Source organism: Silurus aristotelis, assembly GCF_946808225.1.
Source record: "Silurus aristotelis genome assembly, chromosome: 24".
Lineage (NCBI taxonomy): Eukaryota > Metazoa > Chordata > Actinopteri > Siluriformes > Siluridae > Silurus > Silurus aristotelis.
In genome coordinates this window covers 4,445,191-4,458,828 of record NC_139597.1, presented here as the reverse complement: position 1 = coordinate 4,458,828, position 13,638 = coordinate 4,445,191, and the positions used below count along the sequence as shown (strand labels likewise).

At 36.5% G+C, this 13,638-nt stretch overlaps 1 protein-coding gene across 1 annotated transcript; it reads right to left on the bottom strand.

Annotated features, from left to right (window-relative positions):
* Positions 1-2,996: 2,996 nt before the first annotated feature.
* Positions 2,997-13,495, bottom strand: th2 (tyrosine hydroxylase 2). The gene is made up of 12 exons (XM_083528003.1): positions 12,882-13,495; positions 11,769-11,946; positions 11,338-11,426; positions 10,339-10,406; positions 9,952-10,002; positions 7,851-7,996; positions 6,616-6,751; positions 6,449-6,518; positions 5,305-5,361; positions 4,986-5,081; positions 3,807-3,940; positions 2,997-3,394 (listed from the first exon to the last, which is right to left on the bottom strand). The coding sequence occupies exons 1-12, from the start codon at positions 13,155-13,157 to the stop codon at positions 3,229-3,231; spliced, it is 1,467 nt and encodes a 488-aa protein (XP_083384129.1). The 5' UTR covers positions 13,158-13,495; the 3' UTR covers positions 2,997-3,228.
* Between the last annotated feature and the right edge of the window lie 143 nt (positions 13,496-13,638).

Below are 13,638 nucleotides of genomic sequence, written 5' to 3'. Positions count from 1 at the left end.
TGTGACTCCTGTAATTATTGTAACAATAATGTCAAGTATTGTACAACAAAACCTTGATCTACTGCAGTGTGTAGCGTCCTGTAGAAATAATCTTAAGATTGCAAAACAACGACTCAGACTAGAAGAGTCGAGAGGTAAACTACTCAATTTCGGGTACATAACCCATCACTAAATGTTCAGGTTTATTTATCTTGTACAACAAGACCCAGAAGAGGTTCAGGTGGTGTTTCAGAAGATGTTTGGATTGAGGTTAACCTTCTCAGGATGGGGAAAAAAGTGAGCAAATAAGTAAGTATTAAGGCATACGTGAGATAACCAGGCTTTCCAGGTATTTCATCCTAATGAACTCCGGAGTCTGATATCCATGGTGATGCTAAGCGCTAGGGTTTAACAAAAAATTGCCCCAGATGTCTTGATGGTTATCTCTCCATGACGACGCACGTGTGTGTTGATCCTGGCTTCCATTCAAATCCAGGCCGAGGTTTTGCAGTGGGATTTGCGGCCTGGATCTCAGTGTGTAAGATGAGATACGGCCTGTGATAAATCACTCTTGCGCTTCTGAATACACTTTGATTTTTTTTTTCTTCCTTTCAGTCTTTGCTTTCTGTTCTAGATCCCTTTCTGAAAATGTTAAAAGATGGCAGTTATCAGGTTTATCCTTGACGTCACAGTATTGAAGGAACTTATTTTTTTTTCCTGAGCAGAACCGTTTTTACGGTTAACGACGCAGGGTGGTCTGATTTGGACACGGGAACTGAACCGAACAGTCACAAGGCAAACTTTTCAATAGAACCGTCTGGAAAAGATTCACGCTGGATCGTTCTCCAGAAGAAGAAGAAAAAACGCAAGCACAAATAATCCAGAAACAGTACAGTACAGTAATCCATCAACTGCAGCAGGTGAGTTTGTAAAAGCGGCCTACTGACTGTAGAGTTATAAAACCTAAAAAAAAAAGTAACTCCAAAAAAAGTGAGATAAAGATAAATGAGATAAATTTTTGGAAAAAAAACCCAAAAAACAATGCAGTAATTTGCAAACTTGTTAAATACGTATATTATTCATTGTTCACTGGCAATGATTTCTTGGTGTTTCTAAGTCAATGCATTTCTCATTCAACAATGATGGAACTGAATGGACATTTGGTGCCACCCAGATGAGGATGGGTTCACTTTTGACTGTGGTTCCTCTCAAGGGTTCTTCCTCATGCCATCTCAGGGAGGCACTAAAAATGTATATTCTTTAATACAACTTTATAACCTCTTTATATCTGTAAAGCTGATTGACTTTCCATTACAGAATCCTGCCAAAGTCCTGAAGATCACAGGTATCCAATATTGATTCTCGCCCTTGTACTTTGTGCACAGATTTCTCCAGATTCTCAAAATATTTTGATATTATTTAAATCAGAGGTGTGTCAGGACCCAGTACTGAGTGATAAAAGAGTTACTACCAGGTCACAGGAAACTTCTGGGGGAAAATGTCTGCAGATAATGACACTATTATTCATTGTGCCCTTTACAAGCCATCAACCAAATTTACATATGGCACATACATACATATCTCATAGTAACCCACAAGCCGTTCTGCAAGAAACATTTAAAATCCAGACTGGGCCGTGACGTACAAAAGAATGGAGACTCTTGATGTAGATGATGAAATATTTAAAGTATATGCAAATAATCTGATGTATTCAAAGAATATTCGAAGAATCTGATGCTGAGGAACATCATTTTGAAATTGTTCCAGAATTTGTTGACACATTTTTTATTTGAATTTTTTACAGATTGATGGACCTCTGCCATTCTTAACTTTTGAGAGCCTTTTTAAAGATAATCTTTTTACTCCCAATTAACCTAATAAGCTGAAAAATCTTCCTTACACTTAGTTTTCTAGCCATTTGTTGTCCATGTCCCAGCTTTTCCTTTTAGACTTTTTTGTGTTGCAGCCTTGAAATGCAAAATTGCCTCATTTTTCCTTATGGTGGTACATTTCCTCAGTTTTCTGCATTCTAATGTGAATGAAATATGTTTGAGATTTGCAAATCTGTGCATTCTAGTTTTATGTACATTTGTATATTATGTACAGTTTTCCCAACTTTTTCATGGACACGAATTTTCCTCTTTCATTCCTGTCGCTGAGCACGACTTTTCCTGTAATGTTTTTCAATAGAAAGTATTTCTGGTGCCTTAGCCACATTTTTCTTTCTGCCACTGGCTACCACAGCCGACAACGTCTTCTTTCGGCTGCTTCCATTAGGGGGCGCCACAGCGGATCATCCGTCTCCACACACCCCTGTCCTCTACATCTGCCTCTTTCAAACCAACTACCTGCATGTCTTCCTTCACCACATCCATAAACCTCCTTCTTGGTCTTCCTCCTTCCTGGTGGCTCCATCCTCAGCATTCTCCTACTGATATACCCCATGTCCCTCCTCTGCACATGTCCAAACCATCTCAATCTCGCCTTCTTCCACCTGTCTCCAAAACGCCCTACATGCACTGTCCCTCTAATAAACACATTTCAAATCCTGTCCATCGTCGTCACTGGGTACCACAGGTGCTGTACATTTTTCTAACATTTAATCAGGAGCTACTCGCCATCGTCAGCAGTTCTTTCCAATGAAAATACAGTAAATATATTCTTCCTGAAGACTGCGTAATTAGAGACACACCTATATAACAGTATAACTGTAACCTTATATTTTCTGACCTATTCTCTGATATAAATAGGGAAAAATTACATTTGCCATTTCTGTCAGCATTACCCATGAGCCTCAGCTTCCATTGCTATGGAAACAGAGCCAGTCATCCTGAGTGACACGAAAAAAGAGGGAAATTCATGTCCATGAACGCGAATCAATATGTGACTATATCACGAAATGACGTGAAACCGTTGTTGGTATTTGACGATGTGATGTGTAAAGCTCACACTACTGGATCTCTCGATCAGTCAATCTCTAGTTCAATATAAATTTAAAATGCAACACAATTACAGAATTAATAGTCAAAAATAAAGATTTATTAAGTACACACAGAAAATCTGTTGAACACACACACACACACACACACACACACACACACACACACACACACACACACACACACAGTCTACAGAAGAACAGCATGCAGGATGAACGATATTTACATTGTGTGGATTTGTGTATGTGTGCCATGTTCTCCACGTTGGTGTGATTAAAGTGTGATTAAAAGATAAACCAGGCTGTAAAGCTCATCTTTGGCCGAGTCTCTCTAAGGCACTGTGCACAATCTTCAGTTCCTCTCTCATTTGGCCCAGAACATTCTGGATCTTAGCCGGTTCATCCAGGATCTCCATGGAGCAGGTGTACGGGTCGTATCTGATGGAGAACGGCTTCTGGATGGTGGAGGAGTAGTGCCTGGAGAACAAAAATTGGTTCTGTTGAACTTTGCGCATTTTTGCTGCTTGTACCTGATGTTTCATATGTGGTTCTTGGTCAGAGTTCATACTAGTCAGGGCCTACAAACCGCATCTGTAGCACACTGTACAAGCTAAAATATGAAATGAACAGACTAAAATATATCCATGTCGACTATGGTGAAGATGTTGGACTTCCGATCAGGAAGTCATGAGTTTAAATCTCACCACCATTAAGCAGTGGTGGACGAAGTACACAAACAACGTACTTGAGTTAAAGTGGAGATACAGAAGGTAAAATATTACAGTAAAAATGCTCCCTTTAAACTTTCACGAGTTAAAGTACAAAAGTGTTTGAGTTCAAATTTACTTAAGTTTCCAGAATACTATGATTATTTATTTATTCTATTTACCTCATCTTATTGGTAGCATCCTCAAAGCTCTGGGAGACAAAGTACACTGGCTGGTACGTCTGATCCTGGTACGGCTGGACCGCTGTCTCACCAGGGACGAATGGCTTGTACTCGGGTTCATTAGAGAGAGCGTACTAGAGAAACAAAGAAATTTGTGTACATGAAATCAGGTCCAAATCTCTCACACATTCTAATTTCAAATCATCTACTCTATACACAACACATAAAACCTACTATAAAAACAAGAATTAAAAAAAAATAAATAGAAATACAACATAGTTTTTTTTTTTTCAAACAACCACTGATTTGCATCATAAATACTTCACTCATGAATTCCATTTGATTTTAGCAGATTTATTATGTGGGTATAACTGGCAGTTATCCCAGAAATTAATATCAGACTTTGTTACAAAGAAAACACCAAAAAAAAAAAAAGTTTTTTCTCAATAAATTTAGGATATGAGCCATGCTTTTTTCATGCATTCTTTCTAAGTATCTTTAAATCCATTCATGTTAAACAGGTATGTAGTTACAGCTTAATCTTGTCCATTTTTTAACAATAGGCACTGCCACCTAGCAGTTCCTGAGTGCATAGCTGATAATATATTTATTATGCCCTTCCCTACTGTTTCTAAAAATGGTGGAAATGCTCTTTGGATTTTTTTTTTTATGGTAAATTACAAGTAGTGTAAAATTTATATTGCACAAGTCTATTTTTATCTACATTATTAAGATCTTTAATGAATGAATGAATGTATGTATGAATGAATGAATGATTATTATTATTATTTTTTTCAAATGTTATGCCTGCCTAAAATCTTAATCACTGGCATTTATTACACCTTATAAATTCTAATTTTTTGTATAAATGTCACTAAGAACTAATTCACACTGTGTGTCCATTCAGTTGAGTGTTTATCGTCTAATAAATGTAAATATGACCTTATGATCCGCTCTGGCGACCCCTAATGGGGAAAGCCAGAAGAAGAAGAATTGTGAAAAATCTCTTAGATTTTATTTTCACTCAAGAATTTTATCTTTTTCATTTAGACACAATTTCTCACAAACCTTTTCTACTTCTGGTTCTGATTAAAATAAAATTACAAGCCCATGTGCTGAATTGGTGAATTTTAAAATTGCTCCCTTGTAGATTGTGGAAAGAAGGTTGTTTTTCCTCACCAAAAGTTCTCCGTAGGAGGATAAGAGTCCAGCACCGTACGCCTTTACTTCCCCGTTCTGCTTGCAGAGCCCAAACTCAACCGTGAACCAGTAGAGCTGTGGAATAAAAGCGAAAACATTTGCTGTAGGTGATTTATTTTATGATCTTGCAATGCTGGAAATCCATCATGAAATTAAAAAATAAAAGTGCAAAAATTTAATTCTGCAACAAGCCACAAGATGTCAGTAGATTCATAAATGTGTTTGTACGACTTTTTTTTATATATTTATTTTATAATTCTCGGTAAAAAAAAAAAAAAAAAAAAAAAAAAGTCCTTACAGTAGACAGCTTTTCTATATACTCATCAGATGCCCCAAGTGAAGCGAGGCCAATCTCCTGTGAGGAAAAAAGAAAAAAAAAATCCACGTTTGTTATCTGAACTACACACCACACAACTATACACTATACACCACACAAACTGAAAGCATTTTCTCGAGAATTTACAAGAGAAAGAATTGTCTGTTGGGGACTGTTTTAGACTCCAGATCCCAGCAACCACCACGGCCTTCCAATATGGCCAACATGGATTAAAACTTGCAGGCAACACACACTGACACACACACACACACACACACACATTTCCCCCTACCCCCTCAGTGTTGCCCAGCTACTAATTGAGTACAGGTGTGTTTAATTATATACATGCACTTGAATTTTTTTTTTTTTTATATCATGTTAGCGGTCTAGTTTTGCTTTTAAATTTTCTAGATTTGATTTTCCCTCTCTCTTTGTACATAGTCAGATTTTTGCTTGTTTATAACCACAATCTCAGCCTGATGATTTGGATTCTTCTACTGTTTTTTTTTTTAAAGACATACATTCATACAATGTCTTACATATTCATTTGAAGTACTTTGAAATATCACAAGATTTGACCAGCTATGTTCTCGCATTGAAGGAAAAAAAAATCTGTAATAAGAAATAAAAAAGTGAATGTAGTCATGTAAATGTAAAATGCAAACTGTGAAACTGATTATATTGGACTTTGAGTTTTGGTGATTGAAAAGCAATCTGGAAAAGCACACTGAGCTAAGTGAGCCTTAAATTTGATCATTATTTGAGCTACTTTTATTTTCCATTGCTAATAAAAACAAATTTATTCCAATAGCTATGTTAGGCATTAGGTAGAAGATAAAAATGTGAGAAAATCAAATATAGATTGACTTCCTCTTAAGAAGATTTTTTTCTCTCTACTGTTGGCTAATATTTTGAGTAAGATGTATACATAAGGAAACAAAACTAAAGAAATGCTCCTTGTTCTTCTTTCGGCTGCTCCCGTTAGGGGTCGCCACAGCGGATAATCCGCCTCCATACTACTCTGTCCTCTTCATCTGCCCCCTTTTAAACCAAAAATAAAGAAATACTACAACTAAAAAAAACCAAAAAAAGTCCAGGATGGAAGCGTAGTCCTGTAAGTGAATACCTGTGAAAACTGAGCAAACTCCTTGTCCATGAGCATGGGGATGTGGCCGAGCAGTTCATGACAGCAGTCCCTAAATTCAGTTCAAAAACATATAAAACCAGGTCAGTTTTTGTTTACTTGTGAGTGTGCGACCGAGTACTGAGTGTAGATTGTGTGATTGGACGTACGGCTCTGGAGAGTGCATGGGTGATGAGGAATGGCGAATGTACTGGGTGCACTGGAACACACGGAAAGCCAGACTTGCCAGGAAGTCCCTTGCTGACAGCAAGCCCACGACTGGGCGCAGCTGGAAGCCTGTCTTTTCTTTTAACATAAATGTGTCAGGAATACAGAGGACGGATTAGTTTTTTTCTGTTCTTCTTTTGCTGTTGTACTGTTTGCATTGTTGCAACACGTGTAGGTCATCACTGGCTTGGTCTAGTTTTATGTAGCTCCATGGTGGAAGGTTTTGTGTCACTGTGTACTGTGCCAACTATATATGGTTTAAATGGCAATAACAATCACTTGAATTAAACCAGGAACAAAAAAGCTACTTGAGTTTACATGAAAAAAAGCTACTTGAGGTTCTACTCAGAAAACATCTTAACCACTGAGCTACCACTTTCCAAAGATCATGAGATACTTGTAGGGACTCAAAAGAGAACTTTAGTATTAGACAGGCATAAAAAGCATTTTACTACATCAGACTCTGTATGAATGTGTTTGACAAATAAAATTTCATTTGATTTGAGTCGATTTTAAACCTGTCTTCTTCTTTGTGATAATGGTATAATAAATCACTTACAAGTGAAGAAGAGTAAATACAGTGATATTTCCAGTGATATTTGTTTATTATTTGTAAAATTCCTACTTACATTCCAATTTTTTTTATTTATATTTATATATATTAAATAAACAATTAAGATCTGATTTAAGTAAAATAAAAACATATCCAAATCGAACATGCGGATCATGAATACGGATGATACTCAGTGGCGACCCCTAATGGGAGAAGCCGAAAGAAAGAATAAAATTTTTATGTTAAAAGAGTTTCTTAGGCCAAGAAAACAAGCCAATAAAGGTCTTTAAAAGTCTGAAAAACAAATTATTGGTCAGGAAATGAGCAAGAATGAAAGAAAACACACCCCTGGGACTCATCTGTGACACTATTTGCTCATTTACAGTGCAGTGCAGTGTTTGGAAAAAGATTGAATACACTGGAAATTTCTTCCCATAGTCTCATTGTGTTTAAAGACAAAATCATGATCATGCTTAAAACGTACACATCTGAATTTTCTGAATTTTGAAAAGCTCAAAGCTCATCAACATTGAATGAAACAGCATCGAACAATGCGGAAAAGTTCATAGGAGGATGAAAAGCCTCTGCATTTCAGTTTATGGTGATGGTTCAGGCAGAGGTTACCTTTCAGGAAATTGGACACGTCTCTAAGCTGAGGGATTTTGTGTTCTCCGTAGCCACACTCTTTCTCCAGCTGCTGCAGGCCATCCAGGAACTGTCTGCATGCATGAGTTGGATAGATGGACGTCAAAGTCTTGTACACTTCTCTCCTGATGACACATACAGTGATGCACATTAGGGTTACGCTCAGGATCAGGATCATGAATGGATACATACTGTGTATTGACATGTAACAAATCTTGACATGTATTGACGTAGCAAGTTGGAAAAAAACTCTGCAGTAACTAACGTTCTCGGAAATGTCATGAGTTGAATGGTCGTAGGTCGGGGTCTGACTGTATATGGTAGGGGTCACCAACGTTGTGCCCGCGGGCACCAGGTCGCCCGCAAGGACCACATGAGTCGCCCGCGAGCCTTTTCTAAAAATAGCTGTTTTCCTACCTTGTTAAATCATTGTTGATAATTATTGTGAGAATTATTGTGTTATTGTCTTTACATAGATCAGGGGTGTCAAACTCAGTGTCAAATCCGGCCCGACGTACAATTATATCCGGCCCACAAGATGATTTTATAAAGATCTATTATTATTGTTATTAATGTCCCATCGATATGAAGAGCTGATAACACAAACTATAGATCCCATAATGCAGCGCTTCAGCTGCCTTACCGAACGCTAGACAACCTGGGAACATTCCAGCATCAATCAAGTCGAGCTTCTGTTGATGTATTTAAACCTATTGTACAGTTATTGTGAAACAGCGCCTCACAGTGGTGAAGAGAAAAGCTGATTCTGAAAACAGAGTCTTTTAAAACCGATGGGATTTTGAGTAGATGTTTACTGAAACTGCCGGTAAACTCGTGTATTTGTGAAACGAATGTGGCTGTAATTAAGGAATAGAATCTAAGACGGAAATATGAGACAAAACATCAGGATAAGCTAAAAAACTTAAATCCAGAGCAGAAGATTTAACGAAGAATCTGACATTTCAGCAGACGTTTTTCACCAGAGCAAAATCACAAAGTGAAGCTGGTGTGAAATCAGAGGAGAAATCAGAGTCACATCAGCCGGTTATTTACTGAGGGAGAGTTTCTGAAGAGCTGCATGATGAAGCTGTGAGACGTCTGGTGTTTAACAGGAGATATTTTTATGGAGAGCAAAATATTTTAAGTGATTTAAAGTTTAAGATTATTTTTTATAAAATGGCATAAAAGCAAAGAAATCGGATCGTTTTGATTTGTTGTTATTTTAACGTTTACTTAAAAGCACAATTTTTATTTATTTGTTCAGGTTTTGTTTTTTTTGCAGCATGTTCATATTTTTTAACTTGTATCATTTGGAAAGGAGATATTTTTATGGAGAGCTGATTATTTAAAGTTTAAGTTTATTTATTCTGGAATAATATTCCTGTCTGTTTTTATTCATATTTATGTTCAAAAACCATTGTTTTAGTTTGTTCAATAAATGTGTACCCTTTTCGGCCTGCAACCTAACGTGTGCTTTGAGTTTTAGCCCCCTGTGCAGTTGAGTTTGACCCCCTGATATAGATCAATATCATTAATTATTCATGATAACATATAATTAAAGGTAAATTGAGCAAATCTTTTATTTCAGAAGTGGGTATCAAACTGGTAGCCCCTCAAATTAGTCGGTACCCAAGAAGTAGCTCTCAGTGTCAAAAAGGTTGGTGACCCCTGGTATAGGGATTAGTAATGAGTGAGTGAATGAACGAGTGAGTGATTTCAAATGCAGCCACACAGTTTCCTGCTCTCAATCTCCCTTATATAAATTAAACGCAGGTATTACCCATCAGTATGAGTGTGTGTAAAAATAGGTAAAAATAGGGAGACCCTCAGCTTAGAGACGTGTACATCAGTATATATATATAAAAATATATATAATATATATATAAGCTGAGTATTATATACATACATACATACTGATGGGTAATGCCTGTGTAAAAAATCAATCAAAAATATTGATATTCATTTATATTATTAGTAATAATAGTAGTAGTAATAACTGAATTAAGTTTGCACATGCTCGGGACAACAATACAACAAAATCATTCTAGTTTAGAGATACAGTTTAGTACATCAAACCTACCAAGTGGCCGTCTCTTCAGGAGTGTATTCAACATACGGTAGCACGTCACCTCTGTAAACAATACCCAAGAAAAATGTAATAACATTTATATAAGAACATTTATTTTGTTTTATATTTAAAACAATTCCACTTCTTGTATAAAATTAACACATAGATTTCCCAGGGTTTCCGGGGTTCATCATAATTGTCCTTATGATTAATGTCAGGCTGCTTAGAATAAGAATTTCATTGTATGTTGTAGCAAAATGTTTCCTATACAAATGACAATTAACTTATTAATCTTGAACTAGGTTCAGATTAATTTAGAACTCTGAATGCTCTTTCAGTTATTGGAGATTGGATTTGCTGTGAAAGCAACTCGAAATTCGACCTAATCATCATACTTACTGTTTGAAGTTGAAAGCCAGCTCAGAAATAAACGCTCTCCGCTTCCTGTATTCTGGATCACTAAATCCCTGGATCAAATAAAAAGCCATATTAGTGCAATATTAAAAGTCATACAGGTTTATTTCTTTATAATCACATTAAATAGATTAATACCAGAATCCTGGATTCTGATTGGTGGGTAAAGGTTTTGATTTTTTTTTTTTTCTAGAAAATGTATTGCATATTAATGCTTTTATTACAGACACAGAGATTGCTAAAATATGTAAGAGTAAGAGAGAGAGAGAGAGAGAGAGAGAGAGAGAGAGAGAGAGAGAGAAAGAGTAAGAGAGAGAGAGAGAGAGAGAGAAAGAGTAAGAGAGAGAGAGAGAGAGAGAGAGAGAGAAAGAGTAAGAGAGAGAGAGAGAGAGAGAGAGAGAGAGAGAGAGAGAGAGAGAGAGAGAGAGAGAGAGAGAGAGAAAAAGTAAGAGAGAGAGTAAGAAGAGAGAGAGAGAGAGAGAGAGAGAGAGAGAGAGAGAGAGAGAGAGAGAGAGAGAGAGAGAGAGAGAGAGAGAGACTGGAATAGCTGTTTACACCTGCTATAGCATATTTGAGTACAGGATTGCATTCCACAACATTCATTAAAAGTAAAAATAGATAAAATCTTTGTGTGGTTTTTAATACATTAGAAATTTGTAATTATTGCTGCGTTTTAAGAGGAATTCAATGATTCTGGAAATATAAACAAATCAACTTCAGTGACTCCACTTTTATTGAACCACACTGTCATCGATTATTTTCCTCTAACAGCATTTACACTCACGCCATTCTGCAGACACTTTTATCCAGATCGACCTCCAATTACTGCATTTACACAACTGAGCAGTTTGGAGGTGTAGCAGCTTGCAGATTTGAACTAACAACCTTCTGATCAACAATCCAGTATCTTAAGCACTGAGCTACCACTTTCCTAACACGTCATATAGGAGTGTTTTACTCCTTAATTATTATACAATTACGTACTGGGTGGTCTTGGTCCAGATCAGGGTCGTATTTTGTAATTACATGAGTGCATTTGTCCAGATCGCTGATCTTTCGTGGGAACCACGGAACTGAAACAATAAAATAGGAAAGAACGTCAACAATAACAACAACTGCAACAACAACAATAATAAAAATAATAACATTACAGATTACAGATTTTTTTTTTCTATCTTTTATAACTTCTGATCTCATATCCTACCAAATGTACATATCTATTAGAAGTATGTATGTTAATTTTAGCAATTATTTTTTAATCTTTCTTAAGGCAATTTTTATCACTATTGTCAATGTTATATAACATTATGCTCTTCTTTTCCTCTATAAAATGGTCATTTTTATGTTGCATGACAGCCAAGTTGGCAGGGCTTAAAGCCTATTCAAACAAAATGTATGTATGTATATATATGCACCTCTGTCATCCTGCAGGAGCTGCACTTCATCTGCGACTCTCCTGAGCGCGTTAATGAAGGCCTCAGAGTCTGAGCTGTGAACTTCACACTGCATGAAGAACTCCAGCTCATCTGAGGACATCTTCTTACACCTCCGAGCTGCACGAGTCTCCAGGTGCAGCAGCTTCACCTCAAAGGTCTTTCATTAGACACAAACAAATAATCATATATTATAATGTATATTTAGATCAAATACATCCACATTTTTAAAAACAGAATTAAAGTACTGAGACGGGGTTTCCATTGGATTGTTCTCATTCCGTTTAAGAAACAGTAATACAATAAAGTTTTTGCAGATCACTGATCAATACACCATCATAAATGCAACATGAATTAGCTTGGTTGTATTTCCTGCACGTACAGAAAAGAAGTAGAGATTAAAAACATATTGCAGTTTCTTCATACTGTTCTGGTATAAATCTGCACACTATGCCATGTGTGTCCTGCATCACTTCTGCACAGCTAGAAATCAGTATTATTTCACAGAGAATATGCAATGACATGTTCGGGAAAACAAAAGAAAGCGCAAGAAATGTAAAAATAAACAAAGTAATCACTTGAAAAACCCATCGCATTTCTGGTCAGAGCAGGGTTTGGTGTTAATGCAATGTGTGTGTTATATGTGAACACATTTGTGTGAACTACTACTACTACTTCTACTTCTACTACTACTACTACTAATATTATTACTATTAATAATAATAATAATAATAATAATAATAATACAAAATTAAAAAGTGTATTTATTTATTTAGTTATTTTTATATATAATATAATAATATAATATATTTTTTTCTTGCATGTGTACGTAAAAAAATATGCAGATGAAATATAATACTGTATATGGAGATATATCACACATGATTTTAATGGAAAATATAAAAAATACGTTGTACCCTTTAATCCAATAGTATAGATGATTCACAGCAAATGGGTTTTTAGGATTGATTGAGTGATTTATTTATTTAATACTTGATTAATTGTTTGGTTAAATACTTGATTTATTCATTGATTTATTGTTTTTTATTTTTTATTTTTTAGATATATTCTTGAGGATTCTCTTTAATGACTCACCTCGAAGACTTTCCCAGCCTTAAAGAGTCCAGGATTCCTGTCGTTCTTCTGCGTAAAGAGCAGATTGAGAGCAATTCTGCCGCTTTTCTCCTCGAAAACCGGATTATCGCCGCCCCTCGATGGACCCGGAGACGCAGCTGTGCTCTCCCTGTCTCTCTCTCTGTCCCTGTCCTTCTCCCTGTCCCTCTCCCTGTCTCGGCGCGCGTCCTCGATGAGACTCCGCTTTCTGCCGCTGAAAGGCATGCTCTGGCTCTGCGCCACGCTCTCCGTCTTCATTGCGCACCTCGACAACAGTTACAGCGCTTGTCTTTGTACCTCAAACCCGTCCTCGGTCCTGCACACAGCGATTTATATACCACCAGAACATCGTGAGATCTGTATGTAAATGCGAGCCGACTCCGTGTGCGCAGTGCCGCGTCACGCGCGTCGGTGCTTTTCTTCCATATTAAGAAGAAAATAAAAGGCAGCAGTTATCAAACGACCATCAGATGAGATCCGGATGATCTAATGTGTGTGTGTATGTGTGTGTGTGTTTGAATGTAAAGAAGAGATTTTCGGTGGGGAAAAAACTAATTAAAGAATCGGATATGAGGTACTCTCCAAGGTACTGAAACCAGGAATAATAATAATAATAATGTTTAAGTCGTACTGTATTTCCATACACATTTTTTCTTTTCTTACAAATAATAATAATACAAAAAAAAAAATCAATCCACGTAAAAATATCAGTAATTAAACTTTATTTTGCGTATATTAC

Bases quoted from the DNA above. Each gene is read 5' to 3' on its own strand.
- th2 (XM_083528003.1), bottom strand. From the start codon at position 13,157: ATGAAGACGGAGAGCGTGGCGCAGAGCCAGAGCATGCCTTTCAGCGGC. The intron at 10,003-10,338 runs GTAAGTATGATG...TATTGTTTACAG, and splicing joins CTGGCTTTCAACTTCAAACA to AGGTGACGTGCTACCGTATG. The intron at 5,082-5,304 runs GTAAGGACTTTT...TTTATTCCACAG, and splicing joins ATATAGAAAAGCTGTCTACT to CTCTACTGGTTCACGGTTGA.